This window comes from Anguilla anguilla, chromosome 15, assembly GCF_013347855.1.
Source record: "Anguilla anguilla isolate fAngAng1 chromosome 15, fAngAng1.pri, whole genome shotgun sequence".
In the NCBI taxonomy this organism is placed as follows: Eukaryota; Metazoa; Chordata; class Actinopteri; order Anguilliformes; family Anguillidae; genus Anguilla; species Anguilla anguilla.
In genome coordinates this window covers 14,633,482-14,643,268 of record NC_049215.1, presented here as the reverse complement: position 1 = coordinate 14,643,268, position 9,787 = coordinate 14,633,482, and the positions used below count along the sequence as shown (strand labels likewise).

At 43.7% G+C, this 9,787-nt stretch overlaps 1 protein-coding gene across 1 annotated transcript; it reads left to right on the top strand.

The window, feature by feature from the left end:
* The first annotated feature begins 3,611 nt into the window (after positions 1 to 3,611).
* On the top strand, positions 3,612 to 9,331 carry LOC118213706 (protocadherin-20-like). The gene is made up of 2 exons (XM_035392758.1): positions 3,612 to 5,454; positions 5,990 to 9,331. The coding sequence occupies exons 1-2, from the start codon at positions 5,275 to 5,277 to the stop codon at positions 8,585 to 8,587; spliced, it is 2,778 nt and encodes a 925-aa protein (XP_035248649.1). The 5' UTR covers positions 3,612 to 5,274; the 3' UTR covers positions 8,588 to 9,331.
* Positions 9,332 to 9,787: the final 456 nt, after the last annotated feature.

The following is a 9,787-nucleotide window of genomic DNA, read 5'->3' as shown; positions in this document are numbered from 1 at the left end:
AAATTGGATATTTCAATATATTATACTACAGTCATATACATAAAGCCTTTATTTACAATATATTTCAGTAATAGAATCTTCAATGGAATTTAAAGATTGTTGTTATTGTTGTTGCCATCTTTCTTTTGAAATCTGAGCTCAAAACTAAAACTACTCCCACTGTTTGGCTGTGGTCTCCAAAACCACAATGACCCAGTCAGTAAGAGGTAAGACTTTTCTCCATATTAGGATGTTTCCCCCAGGGTTCACAGGGAAGGCTGTACCTGTGAAGCATAAACATTCACGGGAATGGCCGCCTTTGATGGAGGCTCTGGAAGGTTCTGTTCATAAACAGGTCAGGAGATGACTAATCACTTTCTGCATGTGGGTATCTGGATGCCTTCTGTAAATGTGCAAATGTGGCCCTCTCTGAAGGCCTCCCTGGTTCTGCCATCTACAACACTGCTGCTGGCCTGCTTTACAACCTCCCTACAACATAGCCACATCTCTCCCCCTCTCATGGCATCTGTGCTTGTCTAGTGGCCTAGCGCCTTGCACGCCCCCCCCCCCCCCCCCCCCCATCCGAGTAATGGGATCACCCTAGCTCCCCAGTGGTGGAACAAACTCCCTGTCCCTCTTCAAACCTCTCCCTCACTACCCATCTTCCACATTGGTCAGAAGGCGCATCTCTTCAGACTATACCAGGTCTGACTGCCACCACTATGTGAATCATTTCACTTGAAATCCCCCCTTTCATGGCACTCTTGTTACATGTACCCCCATTCCAGCACTTTTTGTCATTTGTATTTTCGTCCTAATAGTGTAGCTTGTTCTTCCCTCTAGTTTGTTCTTGGTTATAGATAGCTGTACGAAATGAGTATTGTACCTTATCGAACCTGTGTTTTGTAATTGTTCCAATGACCATGATATGCACTTTTGTAGGTCGCTTTGGATAAAAGCGTCTGCTAAATAAATGCAATGTAATGTAGTGGCCAAGGGACCGCTCTGCTATATTATTTTAAAAATCATCACACCACACACACCAGCCAGACCTCTCTGTTCTGCAGCTTCTGGGTGTATCCAAACCTAGAACTGCATAATTGGATCATTAGGCTAAATAAAGTCAGCTGACAATGCACTGGCGGCACTCGTGATTCAGCATTCAGGCTCATATTGAATATTGAGGCTCAGACACTTAATAAAGCAAACGCTTACAATCAAGACCAGTTCTTTGATGGATTAATGTAGGGCATGGATCTAAATCATCAAGCGATCACTACCTTTCAATGGGGCTGTTTCTCTGAATGGTTTCCAGACTAAACCCCAGGTGTATTTTGCAACACGTGGACTAACAGATATAATCACGGGGATATTACATTACAGTTGAATTGCAATCACAAGCAGACCCTCTTATCTATAGTGACACACAGCCCTTATTTGTTACTTTGACAGGGCCAAAGATGAAACATCTGACATATCTGCACGTTCCAAGTTTTCAAATCATGTTTTTTACTTCTAATCCCATTTACACACGTTTATATAATCCGAGTTTTAGTAGTCTGATTGCACAATCAGCATTCCTCTTCATTTGCTCTCATCCACTTAATGATTCACAGTGCAGGCTGACTCCAAAATTGATTCCTACTGTATGTCAACATACTGTAGGAATGTGTCAACTGACTCCAACAAGACCCAGCAGGATTTAAAGTGTCACACCCATTTAAATATAAACATGCAATTAATGCAAACATTAAGGCCTGAATCATTAATCAGTAATCATATTGAATCAGTAATCATATTTCCTCTTAATTTTAATTTACAAACAAACCTATAGTTGCTGGCTGTTTCATCCTGTAAAGACAACTGCATCCTGCCATGTCTCAACGAATAAAAAAAATAACAATCTCACCTACATGAACTCAGCAATATATTTCATTTAGATTTAAAAAGGAGTTTGTATGTATTTGAAATACTAAGCAAGATACCATGGGTATTTGAAAAGTCTATTCTACACAAACACAAACCTGATGGAAACAGAGAATACATACATTTTTATTGCAATAGGAAGGTATGAAGAATGGGTGAAGTGTATATTATTCATGTTACATTCTGTAACCAATGCGCATGAAGGGACATGTCTGTCAGGGTCACTGAAGAACTCGTTTTTCACTGTTCATTCTGATATTACAAGAGGAGATAGCAAGTGCGTAAAAACAAGTGAGGCTGATATTATTTCATTTTTTACCATGTATTGAGATGGGACTTGTGGGTAAAATTGGTGAGAAAGAATGGAACTAAAAAGCAATGAGAAGGGGTCTGCCCTCTGCAGAGGAAAATCCAGGAAATTGCTGGAACGGGCTAAATCTTTACAAAAATAACCAGATTAAATCAGTGGGGGAAAATGACTGGGGTCTACAGGACATCTGGATGCTATGGTTTCTACCACACTGTGCTCCATAAGAACATCAAAAAAGTTGGCCAAGAAAGAAAGATATTAATAATGAGAGACTATTTACCGGGAAAATGTGACAGGCCATAATCATTATAAACAGGACTTATCGAATGTAAAAAGGATTTTGTACCTTCATGCAATCTTGTGTTATAGTCATTTATATTCCTTACAGAAGAGTTTAAAATGTGACTAAAATGAATGAGCCTCATGGCTTTGGATCGAATCCAGAGTGTTCCAGTGCCAACTGTGGCCGGTAGCTCCATAGGGCAATGAGCAATTGACGATTGTGTCTCCCAGAGTATAGGAGGGTTCAGTCAGTTAGGGGTCCATGTTTCAGCACTATCAGGTAACACCAACTGGTTGATTGGACATCGGTGCATTGCATGCATAAAAGGCCAGCGGTGTATAGATCAGCTTTTGGTGTATAGATCTTAGTACTTCATTGTATTCATTTTTTCATAGCAGGTAGATAGAAGTTAAAGTAAACTAATATTCATATGACTTTGTGCTAACCGTAATAATCATGTAGCATTTAGTGATCTTGTTTCACCTGGATGTAGAACAAAGTTAACTGGTGTAGTTTCGCCTGACAATCATGTATTATTTTGTGAACAAACCGATTATTAAAGGCAATACATCATTCGGTACACAAGTTTACACTGTTATATTGAAATACTATTGGACGGAGCACAAAGACTTTCTCACTTACTGCACTTGCTAAGCCTGGGATCCCGTGGCTGTGTGTCGCTCATTAGAGACAAAAGGAATGTAAAAAACAGACCTTGGTAGATGGATATCATAAAAATGTAATGCAACCGCCCCACACACCTCATTAATCACAGGAAACTGAGACATGTTCGGGTTTTTCTTTTAAAAAAAAAAACAAAAAAACAGGAGCTGTTTGAAGCCAAGTTCTGTAGTGCTCGTCTGTCAATCAAATTGTTTACCTAGAGCTTCCTGGAAACGACGACCTCGTGGGTCTGGTTTTAAGGACACGCAGTTGGCAAACACCAGGGCAGATATTAAAAAAGGCATGTCAAAATCAGTCTGGGCATTTTTAAAGATACTAGCACATGTGGTGTGGAGTGTAATGATTCAGGGACTACCCCAGGAATGAGTTCAAAGGGGAAGATGAGGGCGTGACCAAAAGCTCCCGCTCTCCCAGGGTAAGCATGAATAGCACTGCTTTGAGCAATCCCAGGATAACTAGCCAGCACACGTGTTGTGCTGCATTTTGTATCACAATCGATGGGCATATCGACAGAATTGACCCCCTATATGGTCCACCAATATTAATCGTGCATAATATCTCAGAAACGAGCTTTTCGATGGCAGGAGTAAAATGAGGCGCTAAATGGGTATATTTAACCAGTATTGAAAATACTGTAACTATTTTGCAAATGTCTTAAATGTGACAAGATTTTCATTTCCACTGAATTTATTATCTTGAAATTTGTAGGACAAAAGAAAAGAGAAAAGCACTGTATAATACTGCTTTTCACTGCCGTGCATATTGTTCTTTAATAAAGTGGCTGTAGCACGCCCAGTGATGCACTGATATAAAATCCTGACGTGCAGGGCTTCCCTTTGCCCCTGCATCTGCTTGTTTTGTTCTCTGTCTCTTGCATAATCAAGCCTGTGTTTACACTGAGGGTTTCGACTGACCCAGTGAAGGCCTGCTATCTATGTCTTTATAGCCAGTGTGGACATAATAAAACATCCGCAGATGGCCTTTTTTAAGGCACTACTAGGTAGATGCTCACTGGGGTTGTCTGGTACTGGTAGTCTCTGTGTAACATGAGCATGGATGGTCCTACCTAATGAAAGTGATTGTATTGCATTACAGATGGACTTTTTCTGAGCTCATAATCCTTCTATCTTTATCAATTATTTCTAATTTATTATCAATGATTTTCAAATTTTATACTAAATGTTTGCAATAAAGTCCTCTGTTGCAAATTCAAATTATTAACATATTCAAAATTACTGTAATTTAAAGAAATGAGGGGTATTTTGAGGATGCAAGATCAGTTGGCAAATGGACAGTAGCACAGATCAAGAGAGGTCTGTCAAAATCCACTTTAATAACTCTAACGAGCTGAAGGTACATGTTTTTCTGTATAGACTGAGGTCTACATTGTAGTTTACCACACAGTGTATCATAAATCACAACACAGCACACGTGGGTGCTACATATTCCTGTAAACCAAATTAAGATGAAAGGCTGACTACAAAAGCAATTCATCATTTTTATTACCATCATCACAGTACACTGCTGACAACCAGCAATTAACAGCTTGTCTTAAATAATAATGATTGTGTTGTTGTTTTTTAAAATATGTTTTAATAGCACATCCAAACTGCTCACTACTCTCCTCCTCTCTAATAAACTGCTCTCTTTCAACAGCACTGTCCTCATTGCTCTTAAGAAAGTCTGTGTTACTCCTTTCCAAAAAAAACCCCTCTCTGAACCCAGTCAATGTACACATTACTGACCTGTCTCACTCCTCTCATGTTTATCTAAAACTATTGAGGGTGCAGTGTGCAATCAACTGTCTCTCTTCATCTTCAGCAGAATGTCCTCAATAACCTCCTCCACAGAACAGCACAGACTTTCCAGTCCTTACATTCTGTGGGTCAGCTTATGTAAATTTGGATCATGCATAAGTTGAGCGCATCTGCAGTTTTGATCCACACCAACAAAAAAAATCACACTGAGCCATCCAGCATACATAGGGTAAAAGGCAGAGTCCCGGAGAGCCAGCAGCACTCACAATCCGGTTGGCTGACTTTGAGAAGTAATTTGCATATGGGAGGTGTGTCCAAAGTCTGAGAGCAGATGAATGACTTCTGCCTTTCACACTGTGAGAGCAAAGCCATCAAGGGAGGTCTGGCTGATCAGCGGGGGGAGAAAATGTATCAGTGGTAAAAAAATTTCTCCATTTCTTCGTGCTGGAGTACGAACGCTGTTGTGCGGAAATATGCCCAGCGATCAGCGCCACATCTTACGGGGAAAATTATGGGTAAGTGGTGTGAAGAGGGGAGGCAGCTGGGACTTTACAAGGTGTGTGTGTGTGTGCTTGCGTGCGTGCGCGTGTGCGTGCGTAAGTGTGTGCTAAGTGTTAACTGAGCATTTAGTGTGCTCAGTTGTATTGATTTCAAAGTAACTGGTCATTCCCCATCTTTGTTAGGAATATTTTACTCACCTCAGTTTTTGAAAAGCTTGATTAGTTATTTTTTACAGTTTAAAAGACAAATCTGGACTTCTTTACTCTAATCTTGTTTGAAAATATTTATTGCAAAAATGATAAAAATGTAATAATCTAGCCTGTTCTGCTGTTGATGACAGAAGTCTCACACTTTGGCAATTTTTCTAACTGCATCCTTTACATTACAAGACAATAATTACTTGTAAAAGTTTCAGTAGTGTTATGATTATTTCTGTCATTGCTATAAGATAATAATATGCTAATTATTTGATGACTCGCATTATTATCATTGCTGGCATTACTATTATTTTTTCTTTTGTTACATACAAATTTTTATTTCTCTTTTCAGGGATTCTGCATTCTCCTGCCTCTCATTAGCCCTCTCTCCTGCTTTACAAGTCAGGCGAAGGAACTGATCTACAAAATCAGAGAAGGATTACCCAGGGGAACCTTCATAGGAGCCATTGGTGCAGACTTACAGTTGGATTTCTCTGTTGATCCTCCTCTTTTATTCAATCTGGCTTTAAAGATTAGCCAGCAGTATGTGAACCTAAATGACACCACGGGTGAGCTCTACACATCTGCCAATGCAATAGACAGGGAGACTCTGTGCCAGGGCAACCAGGGGCCACGAGACTGTTCCCTGTCCTTGGACATCTTCATCCTGCCCCAGCAATACTTCCAGCTGGTCAAAGTCAGGATTTTGGTGGAGGACGTGAATGACAACAGGCCCAGCTTCCTATCAGACGAGATCCAGCTCTTTGTCCCAGAGAATGCCCCGGTAAACTCCAGGTTCGCACTGGAGCAGTCAGCGGTCGACCCCGACGCCGGGATTAATGGGGTCCAGACCTACTGGGTGGTCAACGACTTTGAGGTGTTCACCTTGGATGTGGAGGAGAGCGAGGGCGGGGAGCTGACCCCCATCCTCATTGTGACAGGCCCCCTGGACCGAGAGACCACAGACGCGTATGAGACCAGCATCATTGCAGAGGATGGCGGGACGCCCCCCCTCCTGGGGACAGCCACGCTCAGGATTGTTGTGACTGACGTCAACGACAACTGCCCTCAGTTCCAGGAGAAGCAGGTCAACGTCACGCTGTATGAGAACACAACCAAAGGCTCGCACCTGGCACACCTCCACGCCCACGACCCCGACCTCGGCGCTAATGCCCAGATCACCTACACCTACAGCGAGCGGGTCCCCCGGGACGTCAGGGCCTTGTTTCACTTGGACAAGGTCACCGGGGTCATCAAGCTGTCCGGCAAGATCGACGGCAGCACGGCCAAATTCTATAAGCTGACCATCCTGGCCAACGGGCCTGCCTGCATACCCGCCGTCGCCATGGTGATGGTACGCATTGTGAAGTTGTCGTCTGGCCCACCAGCAGTGATTCCTCGATACATCGCCTTGGAGAAGGACGGTGTGGTGTGGCTGAAGGAGTCAGAGTCGGCGTCTTCCCCCATTGCCTTTTTCACGGTGAAGAATGGGGCAGAGCAGCGACAAAAGGTGGAGTGTCACCTTGAAGGGGAGGGGCCTTTCAGGCTGGCCCCTTACAAGCTATTTACAGATGAGTACCTGCTAGAGACCACCGAGGTGCTGGACTACGAGCAGAGGCAGGAGTATGAGCTGACCATTGTGGCTAGGAACAGCCACGGTATGGTCATCAAGACCTTCATCAGGATCCAGGTGACAGACGAGAACGACAATGCACCCATCTTCAAGCAAGCTCAGTTGGATTTGTTTGTGGAGGAGAACAACTCACCAAACACATTCCTGGCAAAGCTGCATGCCACGGACGAGGACAGCGGAATCCGGGGTGAGGTGATCTACCTGCTGGGCTCTGACGCACCGTCCATCTTCAGCTTGGACCGGGAAACAGGCGTCCTGACTGTGTCCACGTCTCTGGACCGGGAGGAGCAGGAAAAGTACCGATTCACAGTCCGGGCACTGGACCGTGGGTCACCACGCCAGGAGACCGCTGCCACAGTCATTATAACTGTGGTGGACCGCAATGACAACAGCCCTCGCTTCATCAATAAGGACTTCACCTTCTTTGTGCCAGAGAACTTCCCCGGGTTCGGTGAGATCGGCGTCCTTTCAGTCACCGATGCGGACTCAGGAAAGAATGGCTGGGTGGCACTGTCTATCATCAATGGCAGTGACATCTTCATCATCGACACAGGGAAGGGTGCCCTGAGAGCCAAGATGCCCCTGGACCGAGAGCAACAGGGCACCTACTTCCTGTGGATTGAGGCTGTGGATGGGGGCGAGCCTTCACTCTCCTGCATCACCATGGTGACCGTCCTGCTCCTGGACGTGAACGACAACCCACCCTTAGTCCTGTTCCCACAGTCAAACCAATCGTACATGCTGGTCCTACCCAGCACTCAGCCCGGAACAGCCATAACTGAGGTGTATGCAGTAGACAAGGACACGGGCATGAACGCCGTCATAGCCTACAGCATCATCAAGAGGAAGGGTGGGGAGCCAGGATCCTTTGACATCGACCCTGACACGGGCAACATTACGCTGAGGAAGACACTCAATGACAGGGGCCTCTATAGCCTCCTAGTCAAGGTCAGTGACCATGGCCAGCCTGAGCCTCTCCACTCCATGGTCCTGGTCAACCTGTTTGTCAATGAGACGATCAGCAATGAGAGCTACATCCAGAGCCTGCTGATGAGGGAGGATGAGATAGAGATTGAGGAGGCCCCACTGGGCAGACGGACAGAAGGCCCTGGGAAGGATGAGGTGTTCCCATGCCGACTCATGGTAATGGCGCTCTCGGCCACCAGCCTGGGCCTTCTGCTGCTGGTGGTCCTGCTTACCACCTACATCTGCTGCAAGGTGAAAATGCACAAACACAGCAAGGTGCCCAGGAAAAAGGAGGTGAACCCTGAGTTTCAGGATGTTGACAGGAAGCTAATGGAGATCTCAAATGTATGACCGTCCTTTTGTGCTTTAGGATGGGAACCGGTTGGGGGGGGGGGGCTATGATTCCTACCCCGGCTGTTTACAAGACTTTCAACGCTCATGAGGAGGGGTGTTTATTTTATTTCTACAGAGAACCTAATTTATGAGAGAAAAATATGAATATATTGTACATAATGGAATGTTTTATAATTTTTGTAACAGGAAAAAGCAGTGTTTCTTTTATGTGTAAGGCACATGACAACCTTAGGTCTGACAGGCTCCCCCAGGCTTTGAAAACAAACGTTGTCCAACAAGTTGAAAAATTGAATAATGGCTTCAGGAATGTAATATCGCTTTCACCTGAAAGCAGCAGAGTAATCATCCTCAGTGCACAATATCTGACAAATATCTGATTCATATGTCACACAAAAAGGAATATGACCCCCTTTCATTTTAAAATCCTCAGATCTTTTTTATTTCCCCCTCCATCAACATAACCCTTAAGAGTGAACAGTTTTCGTATTTTCATTTTAGAGTCCTTCGCAGACTTTTAAAGCTTATTTATTCGGGAATGATCTTTGCACATTTTTGTCCTCTTTGAATTTCCCTTTTCCTTAAGGTTCTCAGGTAGATTGCTGAGCCATGTTTGTCACAAGAGTGTTACGTTTAAGTGATCCTGTTCAGCCCCAATTTATGGCTTTACATCCTGAGTCCATCTTGTCAATATCATGTACAAACAAAATGCAAATATTAAAAAGGCCTTTATTTTCATAGTTATACCTATCTCATGTTGTTCCTGCTGTGAATGGTGTGCTGGGATTACTTTTAAACAGATGCACTGGACTGTGCTCATTTCCAGCACTTCAGTGCACATACACAGTGTTAACCACTACTCGTTTCACATATGAGGTGGTATGCTTTGCAACATGAGCAGCTCCTTTCTTCATCCACACTTTCCTCTGTCCATCACTTTGGTACAAGTTCTACTTATCTCATCTGTCCATAAGACTGCTTCAGTCTAGGAAACTTTAAACAGGCCATTCTGTTCTTGAAGCTTACCAGTGGCTGGCATTTTGCCGTGAACCCTCTGAGTTTATGCTGGTGTAGTTTTCTCTTTAGGGTAGTCTTTGAAACATCTATGCCTACATCCTGGAGAGTGTTCATGATCAATAGAAAATGGGGTTTTTCTTCATGCTTGAATATATTATTTGGGTCATCCACTACAGTGTTCTT

What these genes read in the sequence shown, in the direction of transcription:
- LOC118213706 (XM_035392758.1), top strand. Translation starts at nt 5,275, where the DNA reads ATGACTTCTGCCTTTCACACTGTGAGAGCAAAGCCATCAAGGGAGGTC. An exon ending in TCTTACGGGGAAAATTATGG is followed by an intron (nt 5,455 to 5,989) that starts GTAAGTGGTGTG and finishes TTCTCTTTTCAG; the next exon opens with GGATTCTGCATTCTCCTGCC.